At 45.0% G+C, this 20,230-nt stretch overlaps 1 protein-coding gene across 9 annotated transcripts in view; it reads right to left on the bottom strand.

Moving 5' to 3' along the window:
- The window catches only part of XRCC4 (X-ray repair cross complementing 4), a 530,150-nt gene that overhangs the window by 185,468 nt on the left and 324,452 nt on the right, over positions 1-20,230 (bottom strand). The window contains exon 7 of one of the 9 annotated variants that reach the window (XM_073583268.1): positions 16,541-16,931. The exons of 7 other annotated variants lie outside the window; for them this stretch is intronic. In XM_073583268.1, coding sequence (XP_073439369.1) covers positions 16,849-16,931 — 83 coding nt within the window. In that variant the 3' untranslated portion in view covers positions 16,541-16,848. Of the gene's footprint in view, positions 1-16,540; positions 16,932-20,230 lie in introns of those variants that run through there. One more of the 9 variants, XM_073583187.1, reaches the window with a different exon arrangement.

Raw genomic sequence — 20,230 nt, 5'->3', positions numbered from 1 at the left:
ACTTAAACAACTATTTATCCTGTACTTTATCTTTGCTTAAAATGCATGTCTTTCCGCAGTCACAGAGCTGTGCGATGTATTCCCTTATTTTTCTCGTTCGCGGAGCTGAGCGACATACACCTCTGGCAAAAACTAAGAGACCACTTTCAAATGTTCAGTTTGTCTGATTTTTCTCTTTATAGGTATATTTTTGAGTAAAATATAAATTGTTCTTTTAGTCTATAAATTACTGACAACATAGCTCCGAATTTCCAATCAATAAATTTTGTATGTTTTCTCTGACAAAGAAAAATGGTCAAAATTTAAAAAAACCCAGTGCTTTCAGACCTCACATAATGCTAAGAAAACAAATTCATAATCATTTAGAAACAACAATACTAATGTTTTAACTCAGGAAGAGCTTAGAAATCAATAATTTGTGGAATAACCATGATTTTTAAAGAAAATGCACTCAGCTCACCACTGTGTACATTCTGTCAGCGAACGCCCAACACGGTTCCAAATGAGCAAACATCAAATGAAAAGGGAGGAAGGATCTAGCGATGTTGGTAACAGTTAAAAACAAACTTTTATTCCACTTCAAATAAAACATGGAGACTGGCACATATTGTCAGGTATATTGCACATGTGGACAGGTCGACGCGTTTCGACTGAAAAAGTCTGACAAGATCTTGACAGACTTTTTCAGTCGAAACGCGTCGATCTATCCACATGTGCAATATAACCGACAATATGTGCCATTCTCCAAGTTTTATTAGAAGTGGAATAGAAGCTAATTTTTAACTGTTACCAACATCGTTGGATCCTTCCTCTCTGTTCACATGATTTTTAAAAACAGCTTTCAGGCGTTTTGGCATGCTTTCCACCAGTCTTTCACACTGCTTCTGTGCAAAAATTTAAGCAGTTGTTCTTTGTTTGATGGCTTCTGACTATCCATCATCCTCTTGAATACATTCCAAAGGTTTTCAATGGGGTTAAGGTCTGGATAATGGGCTGGCCATGACAAGGTTTTGATGTGGTGGTCTCTTAGTTTTTGCCAAAGCTGTATTCCATTGCTTTCCTCGCTCACAGAGCTGAGCATTTCATTTTTTTCTCTCATTAATGTACACACTGCACCCCATCTTGACTGAAAAAAAAGAGAAATGTAGAAATTTTTGCAAATGTATTAAAAAAGAAAAACTGAAATATCACATGGTCATAAGCATTCAGACCCTTTGCTCAGCCACTCATATTTAAGTCACATGCTGCCCATTTCCTTGTGATCTTCCTTGAGATGGTTCTACTCCTTCATTGGAGTCTAGCTGTGTTTAATTAAACTGATAGGACTTGATTTGTAAAGGCACACACCTGTCTATATAAGACCTCACAGCTCACAGTGCATGTCAGACCAAATGAGAATCATGAGGTAAAAGGAACTGGCCAAGGAGCTCAGAGACAGAAGTGTGGCAAGGCACAGATCTGGCCAAGGTTACAAAAGAATTTCTGCAGTACTCAAGGTTCCTAAGAGCACAGTGGCCTCCATTAATACTTAAATGGAAGAAGTTTGGGACCACCAGAAGTCTAGATCTGGCCATCCAGCCAAACTGAGCAATTGTGGGAGAAGAACCTTGGTGAGAGAGGTAAAGAAGAACCCCAAGATCACTGTGGCTGAGCTCCACAGATGCCGTAGGGAAATGGGAGAAAGTTCCACAAAGTCAACTATCACTGCAGCCCATCACCAGTCGGGTCTTTATGGCAGAGTGGCCCGACAGAAGGCTCTCCTCAGTGCTCGCCATATGAAAGCCAAAATAGAGTTTGCTAAAACACTAATGAAGGACTCCCAGACTATGAGAAATAAGATTCTCTGGTCTGATAAGATGAAGATAGAAATTTTTGGTGTGGCGAAAACCAGGCACTGCTCATCACCTGCCCAATACAATCCCAACAGTGAAACATGGTGGTGGCAGCATAATGTTATGGGAGTGTTTTCAGCTGCAGAGACAGGACGACTGGTTGCAACTGAAGAAAACCTGAATGCGGCCAAATACAGAGATTTCCTGGATGAAAACCTCTTCGAGAGTGCTCTGGACCTCAAACTTGGCCAAAGCTTCATCTTCCAACAAGACAATGACCCTAAGCACACAGCTAAAATAACAAAGGAGTGGCTTCAGAACAACTCTGTGACCATTCTTGACTGGCCCAGCCAGAGCCCTGACCTAAACCCAATTGAGCATCTCAGGAGAGACCTAAAAATGGCTGTCCACCAACGCTCACCGTCCAACCTGACAGGACTGGAGAGGATCAGCAAGGAAGAACGGTAGAGGATCCCTAAATCCAGGCGTGAAAAACTTGTTGCATCATTCCCAAGAAGACTCATGGCTGTACAAGGTCAAAAAGGTGCTTCTACTAAATACTGAGCAAAGGGTCTGAATACTTATGACTAGAGATGAGTGACTTTGCCTTTTTTAGGGTCGAGTCGAGCTTCATGAAACCCGACTTTCTGAAAAGTCGAGTCGAACAAAATCGGCCGACTACTGGGAAAAGTCGGAGGTCCGACTGAAACACAAAACCCAATGCAAGTCAATGGGGAAGCAAAGTCGTCAGGGAGTGAAGGACAGTAAACACACCTACAGTGCCCATTTAAATGCCAACGACATCAATTCTTATTACTTAAGCTTGTCAACCTTAATTTACTTTATAATAATAGTTACGCATTGAAAACTGGGGGTTATTTGGCTAAAGTTGTGGGGGGGGTCCTGGCTCCAGGTTTTCGTGTGCCCTGGGTGAAAGAGTGTCAGTGGGCCCCTTTAACACATACCACAATTCATGATGCTCCGATATGGCAGAGAAATATTGGTATAGTGCAATGACAAATACTTCACTTCTTACATTACATTACTGATATCTATTTTAAATTCTACAATAGCTCAAAAACCGGACAGTATATTCCTCCATACAGTATTATGGCCACCACATAGTGCGCCATACGGAATAATGAGCCCCATATATTGCTCCATACAGAATAATTGGTCCCATATAATGTTCCATACAGTATATGATGAGCTCCACATAATGCTACAATATATGATGGTCCCCATATAATGTGCCATACAGTATAGGACGGTCCCCATAGAGTAGAATGAGCCCCACATATTGCTCCATACAGTATAATGAGTCGCATATAAAGCTCCATACAGTATATGATGGGCCCCATATATTGTTCCATACAGAATGGGCTCCATATAATGCTCCATACAGAATAGGCCCCATATGTGCTCCATATAATGCTCCATACCTTATATGATGCCCCATAAATAATGAACCCCATATGATGCTCCAGTATACGATGGGCCCCATGGATGATGGTCCATTGTATGATGGGCCTACAGTTGTGGCCAAAAGTGCTGACACCCCTGCAATTCTGTCAGATAATACTCAGTTTCTTCCTGAAAATGATTGCAAACACAAATTCTTTGGTATTATTATCTTCATTCAATTTGTCTTAAATGAAAAAACACAAAAAGAATTGTCCTAAAGCCAAATTGGTTATAATTCCACACCAAACATAAAAAAGAGGGTGGACAAAAGTATTGGCACTGTTCGAAAAATCATGTGATACTTCTCTAATTTGTGTAATTAACAGCACCTGTAACTTACCTGTGGCACCTAGCAGGTGTTGACTCAACCTCTGTCCTGTGTCCTTGTGTGTACCACATTGAGCATGGAGAAAAGAAAGAAGACCAAAGAACTGTCTGAGGACTTGAGAAACCAAATTGTGAGGAAGCATGAGCAATCTCAAGGCAATAAGTCCATCTCCAAAGACCTGAATGTTCCTGTGTCTACCGTGCGCAGTGTCATCAAGAAGTTTAAAGCCCATGGCACTGTGGCTAACCTCCCTAGATGTGGACGGAAAAGAAAAATTGACAAGAGATTTCAACGCAAGATTGTGCGGATGTTGGATAAAGAACCTCGACTAACATCCAAACAAGTTCAAGCTGCCCTGCAGTCCGAGGGTACAACAGTGTCAACCCGTACTATCCATCGGCGTCTGGATGAAAAGGGAGTGTATGGTAGGAGACCCAGGAAGACCCCACTTCTTACCCTGAGACATAAAAAAGCCAGGCTGGAGTTTGCCAAAATTTACCTGAAAAAGCCTGAAACGTTTTGGAAGAATGTTCTCTGGTCAGATGAGACAAAAGTACAGCTTTTTGGGCAAAGGCATCAACATAGTTTACAGGAGAAAAAAAGAGGCATTCAAAGAAAAGAACACGGTCCCTACAGTCAAACATGGCAGAGGTTCCCTGATGTTTTGGGGTTGCTTTGCTGCCTCTGGCACTGGACTGCTTGACCGTGTGCATGGCTTTATAAAGTCTGAAGACTACCAACAAATTTTGCAGCATAATGTAGGGCCCAGTGTGAGAAAGCTGGGTCTCCCTCAGAGGTCATGGGTCTTCCAGCAGGACAATGACCCAAAACACACTTCAAAAAGCACTAGAAAATGGTTTGAGAGAAAGCACTGGAGACTTCTAAGGTGGCCAGCAATAAGTCCAGACCTGAATCCCATAGAACACCTGTGGAGAGATCTAAAAATGGCAGTTTGGAGAAGGCACCCTTCAAATATCAGGGACCTGGAGCAGTTTGCCAAAGAAGAATGGTCTAAAATTCCAGCAGAGCATTGTAAGAAACTCATTGATAGTTACCGGAAGCGGTTGGTCGCAGTTATTTTGGCTAAAGGTTGTGCAACCAAGTATTAGGCTGAGGGTGCCAATACTTTTGTCTGGCCCATTTTTGGAGTTGTGTGTGAAATGATCAATGTTTTGCTTTTTGCTTCATTCTCTTTTGTGTTTTTTCATTTAAGACAATTTAATAGAAGATAATAATACCAAAGAATTTGTGTTTGCAATCATTTTCAGGAAGAAACTGAGTATTATCTGACAGAATTGCAGGGGTGTCAATACTTTTGGCCACAACTGTATATAATGCTCCATATATAATGGGCCCCATATGATGCTCTAGTATATGATGGGCCCCATGGATGATGCTTCATTGTATGATGGGCCTATATTATGCTCCATATATAATGGGCCCGATATGATGCTCTAGTATATGATGGGCCCCATGGATGATGCTCCAGTGTATGATGGGCCTATACACTGTGTGCAGAATTATAAAGAAAATGAGTATTTTGATCACATCATCCTTTTCATACATGTTGTCCTACTCCAAGCTGTATAGGCTTGAAAGCCAACTGCCAATTATGTAAATCAGGTGATTTACATGTTTGTAATGAGGAGGGGTGTGGTCTAATGACAGCAACACCCTATATAAGGTGTGCTTAGTTATTATGTAACTTAATTTCCTTTGGCAAAATGGGTCAGAAGAGAGATTTGACGGACTCTGAAAAGTCAAAAATTGAGAGATGTCTTGCAGAGGGATGCAGCAGTCTTGAAATTGCCAAATTTTTCAAGCGTGATCAATGAACAATCAAGCGTTTCATGGCAAATAGCCAACAGGGTCGCAAGAAGCATGTTGATAAAAAAAAAGGCTCAAAATAACTGTCCATGAATTGAGGAAAATCAAGCGTGAAGCTGCCAAGATGCCATTTGCCATCAGTTTTGCCATATTTCAGAGCTGCAACGTTACTGGAGTATCAAAAAGCACAAGGTGTGCCATACTCAGGGACATGGTCAAGGTAAGGAAGGCTGGAAAACGACCACCTTTGAACAAGAAACATAAGATAAAACGTCAAGACTGGGCCAAGAATTGTGTTAAGACAGTTTTTTGTAAAGTTTGATGGACTGATGAAATGAGAGTGACTCTTGATGGGCCCGATGGATGGGCCCGAGGCTGGATCAGTAAAGGCCAGAGAGCTCCACTCGGACACCATCAAGGTGGAGGTGGGGTACTGGTATGGGCTGGTATCATCAAAGATGAACTTGTGGGACCTTTTCGGGTTGAGGATGGAGTGAAGCTCAACTCCCAGACCTACTGCCAGTTTCTGGAAGACACCTTCTTCAACCAGTGGTACAGGAAGAAGTCGGTATCGTTCAAGAAAAACATGATTTTCATGCAGGCCAATGCTCCATCACATGCATCCAAATACTCTACAATGTGGCTGCCCAGTAAAGGTCTAAAAGAAGAAAAAATAATGACATGGCCCCCTTGTTCACCTGATCTGAACCCCATAGAGAACCTGTGGTCCCTCATAAAATGTGAGATCTACAGGGAGTCAAAACATTACACCTCTGGGAACAGTGTCAGGGAGGCTGTGGTGGCTGCTGCACGCAATGTTGATCGTAAACAGATCAAGCAACTGACAGAATGTATGGATGGAAGGCTTTTGAGTGTCATCATAAAGAAAGGTGGCTATGTTGGTCCCTTTTTTTTGGTTTTGAATGTCAGAAATGTTTATTTCTACATTTTGTGTTGTTATATTGGTTTACCTGGTGAAAATAAACAAGTGAGATGGGTATATATTTGGTTTGTATTAAGTTGCCTAATAAGTCTGCACAGTAATAGTTACCTGCACAAACAGATATCCTCCTAAGATAGCCAAATCTAAAAAAAAAAAACCACTCCAACTTCCAAAAATGTTAAGCTTTGATATTTATGAGTCTTTTGGGTTGATTGAGAACATAGTAGTTGTTCAATAATAAAAAAGAATCCTCTCAAATACAACTTGCCTAGTAATAATTATGCAAACAAGTATCAACCTAGGGCCTTGTCAGATCACTCCCCTGTTATGGCGACATTTAATTGAAAAAATGGCGGGTGAGGGGAACGGGCATCATGGTCGTTTAACGCATTCTGGTTACCTATTATTCAAGCAGATGCTAGGATCTCTGATTTGCTAAAATAATTTTTTGCTACTAATGAGGGTACAGCCCACAGGGAAATAATATGGGATGCGTCTAAAGCTTATCTGAGAGGACTGTTGATCTCGGAATTGAATAGAGTTTAGAACTAAGTCTAGAGAATATGAGGAAATTTTTCAGAAGGAAGCTATCTCTGCAGAATTGCAATATTTGAAAACTCCGTCGGATCTACATTTTAACGCATTAAAAGATGCGGAAAAACGATCAGCCCAACATAAGCTTTCAAAAGCTGCAGATAAACGATACTTCCAGCGGCAGGTCTATTTTGGGGAGGGGGAGGGAACTGGACATCTACTAGCTACCCTGATCAAGACTCAATCTGGCCCCGCAATGGTAGCGGAGATAAAAAACAAAAAATGGGGAACTAGAAAGATCTTCTGGGGCAATTCTAGCAACTTTTAGCGAGTTTTTTGAGACATTATATAATTCGCAGGGCGGGTTCTCTGACGCGGTGCTCAGTAGCCTTTTGGGGACTGCTGGTCTGCCTACTCTGTCGGAATCGGAAGCTGTTTGGCTGGAGGCACCAATTAGTCTGGAGGAATTAGAGGAGGCTCTAGATTCTATGGCGGTGAATAAAACACCGGGGTCTGATGGGCTGCCTATGGAGGTATACAAACAGTACTCAAATATAATGCTTCCACAGCAGTTGAAGGTGTTTGAGGCGGCTGGGGAAGATGGGCACTTGCCCCGGTCCTTGAATGAAGCAATCATAGTGGTGACCCCCAAGGCTGATAAGGATCCTTGTCTACCAGAGTCTACAGGCCTATCTCCCTTTTAAACGTTGATGTCAAGATTTTTGCAAAGATTCTGGCGATGCGGCTGTCTAGAGTAATATCTAGCACTATTCATCCAGATCAAACTGGTTTTATGCCAGAGAAATCAACTGCAATTAATATTCGGCAGTTGTATCTAAATATACAGATCCCATCAAAGGGAAAAGAACCTAGGGTTGTTGCATCTTTGGATGCTGCTAAAGCAGTTGACAGCGTCGAATGGCCTTATCTGTGGGCTATATTAGCCAAGATGGGTTCCCGTAAAAATTTTATTGCCTGGATACAGCTGCTGTATTCGAGTCCAGAGGCCAAAATTAGAATTAATGGGGAGATCTCAAATACAATTAAATTACACAGAGGGACCAGACAGGGGTGCGCCCTGTCTCCCCTACTGTTTGCTCTGGCAATTGAGCCCTTGGCAGTAGTAATTCGAGCGACACCTGAAATTAAGGGGTTTGGATATGAGTCTTTCCAAGAAAAAATAGCGTTGTATGCTGATGACATGCTCTTGTTTTTGGGAGAGTGGCCGTCTTCTCTGAGGGTGGCAATGGAAGTCTTTGGATCCTTCGCAGTGATCTCTGGTTTATGTATTAACTGGGAGAAATCTTCAATTATGCCGTTGGGAGATGCTCCCAGGAACTCCTTGGAATTGGCCGGACGATTAAATGTAGTCAAAGAGTTTAAATATTTGGGAATTCATATTGGGTATAATATACAAGATATTGAGCGCTTAAATATTACCCCGCTACTTGCTAAACTTCATTAAAAAATAAAGGACTGGTGCAAGTTGCCACTGAGTATGGTGGGAAGGGCAAACCTGGTAAAATGGTTCTCATCCCACAAGCTTTGCATGCCCTCCACAATGCGCCCATTTGGATTCTTGGTCAAATCTTTTATCAGATAAACAGAATGTTTAGAGAGCTTATCTGGAAGAGGAGTGTTTCAAGAATTCGGTTGGAGATTTTGCGTACATCTAAAGAACTGGGGGGATTACCGGTTCCTGAACCGTTTCTGTAGTATCTTGCAGCGCAGTTGCAGCATTTCAGAGGATGGGGGAGGAGGATTCCTTCATGCAAAGTTCCTTGGGATGTATGCTTACATGCATAGTGGGAAAGGACTTACTGGTGCAGGCGCTAGACTCAGGGCGGTTCCGTCAGGGTCAAGCTATCAAGTCCGATAATGAAGTGCATGGATAAGGTATGGAACAGGGCCAAAGAAATATTGGGTATACAGGGAGTCACGGCGCATTCCCTGATCTGGAGAAACTTGACATGTACAGAGCTACATAAATTAGAGGGTTTTGAGCTATGGGAGAGGAGAGGTCTTAAACTAGTAATCACAGCTTTATTCGGAAGGGGAGTTTCAATCTTTTGAGGATCTCAAACAGACATTTTCCAACCCTAATAAAAGATTTTTTCAATATCTCCAGCTGAGACATGCTTGTGAAGCACAACAGCGACTCACTCCACTAGGGAATCCAGCTAAAACTCCGCTGTTGGATAGAGTATTGATGGGAGGAGGGTCAAGAGGTATTATATCCATGATATATGAAACCATGTTGGAAAAGAGTGTGGCAAGTTTGGAGACGCTGAAGAATAAGTGGCAAGTTGATGTAGGTGATTTAACAGATGATGAATGGGAGGATGCATTGCAAGAAGTGAGGAAAGTCTCGGTTAGCGAGTCGCAGAGAGCGTTGCATCTTTATTTGCTTCATCGAGTTTATCGAACCCCTGTATGGCTGTTGAAAATAGGCTGTGCTAGAGAGACAGATTGTTGCAAATGTGGAACGCCCAATGCGGATCTGATACACATGACCTGGAACGTAGGTTTTGGGGAGGTGTAAATGATTTACTTAATACTGTCTATAAATGTCAAATGGTACTAGACGGGGGCGGGTGGAGACTTTGCTGCTTTCGGAGGAGCACCAGCTGGCAGTCTCACGAATATTATATCAAGCTCGTAAAAGGGTGGCGGCTCACTGGAAGGGATCTTCTGTACCCACAATCACGGAAGTTACCGATGCAGTTAATAATAATATACCGCATATACTCGTGTATAAGCCGACCCCCCTAATTTTGTCACAAAAAACTGGGAAAACTTATTGACTCGCGTATAAGCCTAGATTGGAAAATGCCGAAGCTACTGCCCTTAAAATGCTGCACAGTGAGCGGCCCCTTACAATGATGCACAGTTATTAGTGGCCCCTTATAATGCTGCACAGTGAGCGGCCCCTTACAATGATGCACAGTTATTAGTGGCCCCTTATAATGCTGCTGCTGCCTCAATTTAAAAAAACAAAACTATATACTCACCTCGTCCCTGCTGCTGCAGCTGCTGCTCCTCAGCGTTGCCAGCTCTGCACAGTGACTGTTCAGGCAGAGGGCACCTGCTAACCACATCATGGTGCCCTCTGACCTGAACGTCACTGCCAGAGGAAGCAAGACAGCAGAGCGACGCGCAGCGGTGGAACTAGGGACAGGTGAATATGGCTCCCTCCGCTATACCCACCTCTCCTAGCATGTCTCTTGCAGCCCCCGTGCTTATTCCATCTTCTCAGCGCTGTTCTTCCTGCTTTCAGCGGTCACGTGGTACCGCTCCGTACATATGCGCATATGTAATGAGCCGCTCATTACATATGCGCATATGTAATGAGCGGCACCACGTGACCGCTGAAAGTAGGAAGAACAGCGCCGAGAAGATGGAATATGCACGGGGGGCTGCAAGAGACATGCTAGGAGAGGTATGATCTCCTACACTCCCACCCGGCCGACCCCCGGTATATGGGCTGAATATCTCGGCTTATACGCGAGTATATACGGTAGATATGGAAAAATACTGTATGTGCATCAAAAGAGAACTAAGAAATGGGAAGATATGTGGGCACCTTGGTTGGACACACCCGGGTTGGTGCCTCCTAGATTAACATGGATGAGAGCGTTGAGGAGGATATAACCCAAAAATTGTAGCTGTCAGAGACCAAATGCATTGGGAGAGATGAGAGGTGTTTTTTCGGGTGAGGGTGGGGGATGAGTTGGGAGGGATTTTTGTGGGGTTCTATTGTGTTTATGCAATACACTATTTGGGAAAATCCTGTTTTTTCAATTTTTGAAAATGTTTAATAAAAAATTACCTGATATAAAAAAATAAATATGCAAACAGTGTATAATGCTCCATATATACTGGGCCCCATTTATAATGCTCCAGTGTATGATGGGCTCCATTTATAATGCTCCAGTGTATGATGGGCCCATATAATGCTCCAGTGTATAATGGGGCCTATCTATGATGCTCTAGTGTACTAGTGTATGATTGGCCTCATATATAATTCTCCAGTGTATAATGCTCCCCATATATTGCTCCAAACATTAAAAAAATGAAATACCGCTCTTCGCTGGGCACTGCTCTACTCTAGACTCCTCAGTGTCGCCATCTTCCAGCTCTCTGCACTTGGACTGTTCAGGCAGAGGGCATACAGACGTGACATCATCGCGCTCTCTGATCTGAATGTCACTGTCAGGAAACGCGGGAGAGGTCACAGCGGTGGAGCAGGGAGAGGTAAGGATTGCAAGTGCTGCTGCCCTGAGCAAGTAGGGGGTCCCACTCGTGGGCGACGGCACTGGCACAGGGCCCCTCATAGTACGACTGTGTCTGTGACGGCGAGTGGGCCCCCCCACCATCAGAGACTTTTGCTTACTGTGAGGGGCCCTGTGCCAGTGCCGTCGCCCACGAGTGGGCCTCCCCACCTGCTAAGGCCCCGGCACTTGCCCGGGTGTGCCAGGTGCTGACGCCGGCTCTGGGGGGGTACAGGCCAGTTAGGGAGGTGGAAAAACTGGCATATGTTGAGGTGTAGGCTGGACGTTCAGCAGCTGCAAATGGAGGAATTGCAGAAGACGGAGGAAGCGGAGGACAAAGCGAGCCATTTTGCTGGCAACCTATGTGTCATCAGGGGAAGGTGGTACAAAATCCTTTGAAACCAGGGCATGGTTCATTTTAATGAAGGTGAAATCACCAACATTTTGGGTCGACAGCCGGGTCCTTCTTTCTGTCAGGATTGATCCAGCAGCACTGAAGACTCTTTCTTATAGCACACTACCAGCAGGGCAAGCGAGCTCCTGTAAGGCATATTGTGCCAATTCAGGCCAGGTGTCCAGTTTAGAGGCTCAGTAGTCAAAGAGGAATGAACTGTGAGGTAGAACATCGAGAGGGGAAGAGAGGAAATTTTGAACCATAGTTGACAACTGCTGTCTCATGTCTGTTGCAATCGATTCAGTATTAACAGTCGTGTGAGCGGTCCTTGAGAAATCAGTCCACAACATGGTCATGAAACCCCTTTCTCCAACGCCAGTTCGGCTGTGTGCACCACGAACACCTCTTCCATTTGGCCCAGTACAGCTCGTGGTAGAACCTGCACCGCTGCTGTGTGCTGGGAATGCCTCTAATAAACGGTTTATTGTTTGTTGGCAAATATTGGCTATAGGTTCTCCTGTGGCATGATGCCCTGTAATTTGCCTTTATAGCGTGGATCGAGGATGCTGGCCTACCAGTAGTCATCAACCTTCATAATTTTGACAATGCAGGGGTCCCTTTTTAGGATCCGCAAGAGATAATCACACATGTGGGCCAATGTTCCAGGCGTCAATGATGCACTGACAGTGGTGGGTGGAGGAGCACTTTATACCCAAATCCACATCCCTCAAGTCATGCACAAACCCTGCACCTGACCTTGGCAAGCCAACATTCTCTTTTGCCCCCCCGAGAAGCATCCTCCTCCCGAAAATAATCATCCCCCTCATCCTCCTCTTCTTCCTCCACCTCATCCAGGACAGTTCCCTGAGCAGACAATGGCTGACTGTCATCAAGGCTTCCCTCCTCCTCCTCCGCTGCAGACGCCTGATCCTTAATGTGCGTCAAAGTTTGCATGAGCAGACGCATAAGTGGGATGCTCATGCTTATGATGGCGTCGTCTACTCTTACCAGCCGTGTGCATTCCTCAAAACACTGAAGGACTTTACAGAGGTCTTTCAGATTTGACCACTGCACACCCGACAAATCCATGTCTGCCCTCAAACTGCCTACCCGTGTATCCTCCCACAAATGCATTACAGCCTGACCTGTTCGCACAGCTTCTCAACCATGTGCATGGTGGAGTTGCACCTTGCTGCAACGTCTATGATTAGGCGGTGCTTGGAGAGGTGGAGCGATCGCTGCAGCCTCTGCATACGACTGGAGTCTACAGACGAGCGACGGATGTGCGAGCACAGTTTTCGCACCTTATGGAGCAGGGCTGTTAACTCCGAATAATTATTTAGGAAGAACTGCACCACCAGGTTCAAGGTGTGAGCCAGGCAAGGTATGTGTCTGAATTTTGCAAGGGCTATGGCCGCCACAAAATTACAGTTGTTTTCACTGACTACCTTGCCTGGCTCAAGATCTAGACTGCCCAGCCATGACTCAGTTTCTCGCTGCAAGTAGTCGGCCAGTACCTCTGCGGTGAGTCTGTTGTCACCCAAAGACATCATCTTTACAACAGTCTGCTGACGCTTACCATTAGCTGTTCGATAGTGGGACACCTCGTGTGCAACACTGGCAGCTACGGATGGAGTGCTCGCGCGAATGCGCTCTGTCGACGAGCTTTTGCTTCTGGAGGAGGGTCGAACGCCTACAGCCAACTGTTTCCTATACCATGGGCTAGGCAGCACTGTCCCACCTTCGCTGTCCCCAGTGGAGCCTGCATCCACCACATTAACCCAGTGCGCAGTGATAGACACGTAACGGCTCTGGCCATGCCTACTGGACCATGCATCTGTTGTGAGGTGCACCTTTTCACTTACTGATTGTTTGAGTGCATGGACAATGCGGTCTTTCACATGCAGGTGGAGAGCAGGGATGGCTTTTGAGAAAAGAAGTGCCGACTGGGTAGGTCATAGCGTGGGACAGCGAAGGCCATGAGCTCTTGGAGCGCTTCACTTTCAACCAAACTGAAGGGCATCATCTCTAATGAGATCAGTTTGGCAACGTAGGCGTTCAAAGCCAGTGTACGCGGATGAGAGGATGAGTATTTTCTTGTCCTACTCAGAGTGTCTGGTAGGGTGAGCTGGACATGAGAGATGCATATGGGGGAACTAGCGGTGGACCTGACGGACTGACAGGGGGTTGGTGATGGCCTAGATTCAGTCTTTCGCTGCAAAAACATTGTGCTTCCCTGACTGCTTTGGCCTTGTGACGACACCTCCACATTTAGTGCTGCTGGTGTGCTTACCAGTGGGGGAAGCGATGGAGCGTTGCTGGCTACCTTCAGTCGGAGCAGGTGCACATGTGCTACCTGAGTTTTTGTAGTCCATCCATGCTTGCAAGTGCATGGTGGTTAAATGTCTAAGCATGCAACTGGTATTCAAATTTCGCAGATTTTTCCCTCGGCTAAAGGTCCTTCCGCACTTCTTACAGATAACCTTTGCCTCATCAATAGGATTTTGGTCAAAAAAGTGCCACACTGCACTCTTCCTACTTTGGTATAAATTTTCAGGGCTTGCACACTGTGCTAATTTGACCGTCTGGCCAAGCTGTCCTGCAACTCTTTTTGGTTTTTTTTTACCACGTTTTTGGACAGCTACGGGCCTGCCAGATGACCGCTGCTGCGATGACGATGCCTGCTGCAGATCCTTCTCCTCTTCTGACCTATTACCAGCAGCACCCTATTCCCCCAATGGATGCCAATCCGGGTCAACAACTGGGTCATCCATCACCTCCTCTTTAATTTCATCTGCACCTTCCTGTGTCACCGTGTAAGGTGGTATAGTATGCGGGAAGGGGCACCTGAGTATCATCAGGGTCAGATTCTGGCTCAGTAGACTGCGAGGGCAATGTAGTGCTCTGGGTCAATGTACCAGCAGAATCATCTAGCAGTGGCTGTGCATCAGTGCACTCCATGTCAGATTCATCTTGGACTGGGGAATTTAGGATTTGACTGAATAACCCAGGCATGGTATGTGAAAAGAGCTCCATGGAGTAATCTGAAGTGTGGCCTGCCGCATCCTTCACTTTTGGTGGGGGTGAAGGACACAAGGAAAGGTGTTGTTCCTGACCAGAAGCCTGCTCTGACGACTCAGTGCTTGCAGTTTTTGAAACTTCAGAAGAGGAGGCGATAGAGCTGGAGGCTGTTTCGGCAATGTAAGCCAAAACCTGTTCCTGATGCTCCAGCTTTAAAAGCGGTTTACCTACTCCCAGAAAAGGGTACCTTACAGGCCTTCTTGAGCCAGACGATGACGCTGGCTCAACATCTCCTTCCTTAGCGGATATTGTGCTTTTGGCATAACCAGCAGATGTACCACGACCACCATCAGTACCAGCTTCCCCCCGCCCACGTCCTCTTTCACCATACTTCCTCATGTTTGGGAAAATGTACCAAAAATACCAGCAGATATATGGTACTATATGAGAAGCGTACAGCTGTATAAGGTGTAGTGAAAATTTTAAATCTCCGTATATATTTCCTTATTCACAGACACTCTCACAGTATGTATTTGATGGTAATCCAACCAGCAGATATATGGTACTATATGAGGAGCGTACAGCTGTATAAGGTGTAGTGAAAAATTTAAATCTCCGTATATATTTCCTTAGTGACAGACGCTCTCCCAGTATGTATTTGACCGTCATCCAAACAGCAGATATACGGTACTGTGTCAGAAGCGGACAGCTCTATACGGTGTATGGAAAAATGTAAATCTATGTATATTTATTTCCGGAGTCACACACAGATGCTGTCTCAGTATGGATTTGACCGTAATCAAAACAGCAGATATACGGTACTGTATCAGAAGTGGACAGCTCAATACGGTGTATTATGGAAAAATGTAAATCTATGTATATTTATTTCCGGAGTCACACACAGACGTTGTCTCAGTATGGATTTGACCATAATCCAAACAGCAGATATACGATACTGTATCAGAAGCTGACAGTTCTATACGGTGTATGTATGAAAAATGTAACTCTCTGTCTATTTTTTTCCGGAGTCACACACAGATAGCATGTATTTGTTCGTGATACCAGCCGGTACATGGTAGTGTGTGAGCAGCGTACAACCCCAATACAGTGTGGGGAAAAATGAACGCTCGGTCACTGTTCAGAAAAAAAGAATAAAAGTAGGAGTGCGGTGTAAAAAGCAGTCTGCACAGCAGTGTGCACAGTGCAATGCAGCTATCAGGCAGCCTAATAAGGCAGCCTAATAGCCTAAAAATCCTTCCCTGTCACTGCACACTAACTGTACAGCACAATTGCTATCAGCAGAAGCACAGATTCTTATTCTTCCCTGCCTATCTGTTTTCTTTACCGGCCTAACACTCTCCTTATATGAGAAACAGCGGCAGCCAGCAACCTCTCCCTATGCTAAGATCAGCAGAAGTAAAATGGCGGTCGGCGGTCAGAGCTTTTATAGCCACTGTGACGCCACACAAAGCAAGCCAATCACTGCAATGCCCTTCTCTAAGATGGTGGTGGCCATTGCCCATGTCATCGCGTTGTCCACAGTGTGCGTCCTTGCTCATTGGCAGAGAAAAGGCACCTGAAATCATTATGGGAAACGTGACTTTGGCGCTCGGGTCGGCAACCGCATGGCCGACCTCACGCTATGGTCGGGTTTCGCTCAGCGAAACCCGACTTTAGCGAAAGTTGTCGACTTTTGAATTTGACCGACCCGTTTCGCTCAGCTCTACTTATGACTATGTGATATTTCAGTTTTTCTTTTTTAATAAATTTGCAAAAATTTCTACATTTATATTTTTTCAGTCAAGATGGGGTGCAGAGAAAAAAAATGAACTTTTTTGAATTTACCAAATGGCTGCAATGAAAGAGTGAAAAATTTAACGTTGTCTGAATACTTTCCGTACTCATTGTATGCATTTCCTTGTTTTCCTTGCTCACAGAGCTGTTCGACATACTCCCTTGTTTTCCTTGCTTGCAGATCTGCGCAATGTATTCCCTCGTTTTCCTTGCTAGCAGAGCTGCGCTATGTGATCCCTTATTTTCCTCGCTCGCAGAGCTGTTCGATGTACTCCCTTGTTTTCCTCGGTCGCAGAGCTGTGCAATGTATTCCCTTGTTTTCCTCGCTCGCAGAGCAGCGCTATGTATTAGCTTGTTTTTCTCATTCGCAAAGCTGCGCTATGTCTTCCCTTATTTTCCTCGCTCGCAGAGCTGCGCGATGTAGTCCTTTGTTTCCATCGCTAGCAGGGCTGCGCAATGTACTTCTTTGTTTGCCTCGCTTGCAGAGCTGTGATGTATTCCCTTGTTTTCCTCGCTTGCAGAGCTATAATAATAATAATAATAAATTTTATTTTTATAGCGCCGACATATTCCGCAGCACTTTACATTTCAGAGGGGATTTGTACAGACAATAGACATGACAGCATAACAATAATCACATACAGTAGATTATAACAAATACCAAGAGGAAAGAGGGCCCTGCTCGCAAGCTTACAGTCTATGAGGAAAGAGGGAGACACGAAAGGTGGGTGGTAACAGTTGCCCTGATTGTATGGACCAGCCATAATGTTAAGTGTGTAACAGTACAGACACAGAGGGCTAATGGAGGCATAAAGCATGTGGGAACATGATGCGGGGAACCTGGTTATGGTAAAACTTTTGGCTCTGCCACACAGGGATAGATTAGGTTAATGTGTTGGGGTGGTAGGCCAGTCTGAATAAATGCGTTTTCAGGACACGTTTAAATTGGGGGGATTGGGGACTAATCGTATTGACCTAGGAAGTGCATTCCAAAGAATTGGCGCGGCACGTGTAAAGTCTTGGAGACGGGAGTGGGAGGTTCTGACTATTGAGGATGCTAATCTCAGGTCATCAGCAGAACGGAGGGCGCGGGTAGGGTGGTATACTGAAACAAGGGAGGAGATGTAGGGTGGTGCTGAGCCATGGAGGGCTTTGTGAGTGAGGGTAATAAGTTTATACTGAATTCTGGAGTGGATGGGTAGCCAGTGTAATGACTGGCACAAGGTAGAGGCATCGGTGTAACGATTGGTGAGGAATATGATCTTGGCTGCAGCATTCAAGACAGATTGGAGGGGGGAGAGTTTGGTAAGAGGGAGACCGATTAGAAGAGAGTTACAATAGTCGAGACGAGAATGAATAAGAGAAACAGTAAGAGTTTTTGCAGAGTCAAAGGTAAGAAAAGGTCGAATTCTAGAAATGTTTTTGAGGTGCAGATGACAAGAGCGAGCCAGTGATCGAATGTGGGGGGCAAAGGAAAGCTCGGAATCAAGTATGACCCCAAGACAGCGGGCCTGTTGCTGGGGAGTAATAGTGGAACCACACACAGAAATGGCAATGTCGGGTATAGGTACATTAGTAGAGGGAGGAAACACCAGGAGTTCAGTCTTTGACAGGTTCAGTTTCAGATATAGTGAGGACATGATATTAGACACAGCGTTTAGACAATCGCCGGTGTTTTCTAGAAAGGCTGGCGTGATGTCAGGAGAAAAAGCGTATAATTGGGTGTCATCAGCATAGAGATGGTACTGGAAATCAAATCTACTGATTGTTTGACCAATAGGGGCAGTGTACAAGGAGAAGAGGAGGGGACCTAGAACCGATCCTTGGGGGACCCCAACAGTAAGGGGAAGATGAGAGGAGGAGGAACTGGCAAAAGATACAGTAAAGGAGCGGTCGGAGAGATAGGAGGAGAACCAGGAGAGAACGGTATCCTTGAGGCCAATGGAACGGAGCATAGTGAGGAGGAGCTGATGATCCACAGTGTCGAATGCTGCAGAGAGATCCAAGAGAATTAGCATGGAGTAGTGACCATTTGATTTAGCTGTTAGCAGATCATTAGAGACTTTAGTGAGGGCAGTTTCAGTGGAGTGTAAAGAGCGGAAACCGGATTGGAGAGGGTCGAGAACAGAGTTTTCTGAGAGATAGCGGATAAGACGGGAGTGGACCAGGCGTTCCAGGAGTTTAGAGATGAAGGGAAGATTAGAGACAGGTCTATAGTTAGCGGCACAGTTTTGGTCGAGGGATGGTTTTTTAAGTAGTGAATGTATGATGGCATGCTTAAATGAGGAGGGAAAAATACCAGAAGAGAGAGAGAGGTTAAATATTTTAGTTAGGTGAGGGGTGACAGCAGGGGAAAGGGACTGAAGGAGCTGTGACGGAAATGGGTCACTGGTGCAAGTAGTTGGGCGAGAAGATGCAAGGAGCCTGCTTACTTCTTCTTCTGTGACTGGTTCAAAATCAGAGAGTGAGTTAGATGCAGTGGGGGAGGGAGGACAGTGCATGGTATGAGGTGATTGGGAGATAATTTCCTGTCGGATCTGGTCAATTTTTTCTTTGAAGTAATTGGCCAGATCGTCAGCTCGGAGCTCCGTGGTTGGGGCCTGTACTCTTGGATTGAGTAGAGAATGAAAAGTGTCAAAGAGACGTTTCGGGTTATTGGACAGTGAGGTGATGAGGGTGTTGAAATAGGTTTGTTTGGAGAGGTGAAGGGCAGTGTTGTATGTTCTAAGCATAAACTTAAAATGGATGAAATCTTCGGGTAGATTGGATTTTCTCCACAGACGTTCGGCGCACCTGGAGCACCGCTGCAGGAAACGTGTTTGCACCGTGTGCCAGGGTTGTCGCCGTCTGCGTTGTGGTGTTCTATTTATAGGGGGTGCAAATTCATCCAGGGCACTTTGAAGTGTTTCAATGTAATGCTTCAATGCAGAATCAGGACAGGAGAGGGAGGAGATAGGGGCCAATGAAGACTGCAAGTTCTTCATAAGTTTCTGGGTGTTAATGGCCTGTATGTTTCTATAAGTATGGACAGTGGGGGTGACCTGAGCGGCCTGGCAGTTCTTGATAGAGAATGAAAGAAGATTGTGGTCAGAGAGCGGGAGAGGGGAGTTTGCAAAATCATCCACTGCACAAAGCCGAGAGAAGACCAAATCGAGGGAGTTTCCGTCTTCATGCGTTGGAGAATTAGTAAGCTGCGAAAGGCCAAATGAGGAGGTTAGAGATAAAAGGTGAGTAGCAGATGGTGAGAGGGGAAGAGCAATGGGGATGTTGAAATCACCCATGATGAGGGTAGGGATGTCACAGGAGAGAAAATGTGGAAGCCAAGTGGCAAAATGATCCAGGAACTGATGGGAGGGGCCGGGAGGACGATACACCACCGCCACTCGCATGGAGAAGGGGGTGTAGAGTCTGACGGCATGGACCTCAAAAGAAGGGAAGACAAGTGAGGGTACTTGAGGGATAACCTGAAAGGTACATTTTGGTGATAGGAGCAGACCAACGCAAGCTACATGATGTATTCCCATATTTTCCTTGCTCGCAGAGCTGCGCGATGTATTCCCTTGTTCTTTGCCCACACTGTGGTTTTTTACAATCCTCTTTATTTGATGAAAAGACTGAGTAGGTTCTAGTGGTAAAATCCCACAGTTTGCATCTATTGAAGATTACTGTTTTATATTCATTTAGAAAATCTGAGTGCTATTCAACCCACACAAATCCGATCCCAATATAGTAGAGTGCAGAATATTTCCAACATCGTACACAATCCAACATTTAGCGGGTAGCATGTAATTATTTCAAATGTACAATAAAATCATTATAATT

This window comes from Dendrobates tinctorius, unplaced genomic scaffold, assembly GCF_039654945.1.
Source record: "Dendrobates tinctorius isolate UK_male_01 unplaced genomic scaffold, ASM3965494v1 ptg000003l, whole genome shotgun sequence".
Classification (NCBI taxonomy): domain Eukaryota; kingdom Metazoa; phylum Chordata; class Amphibia; order Anura; family Dendrobatidae; genus Dendrobates; species Dendrobates tinctorius.
This window is presented reverse-complemented; position numbering and strand designations above follow the sequence as displayed.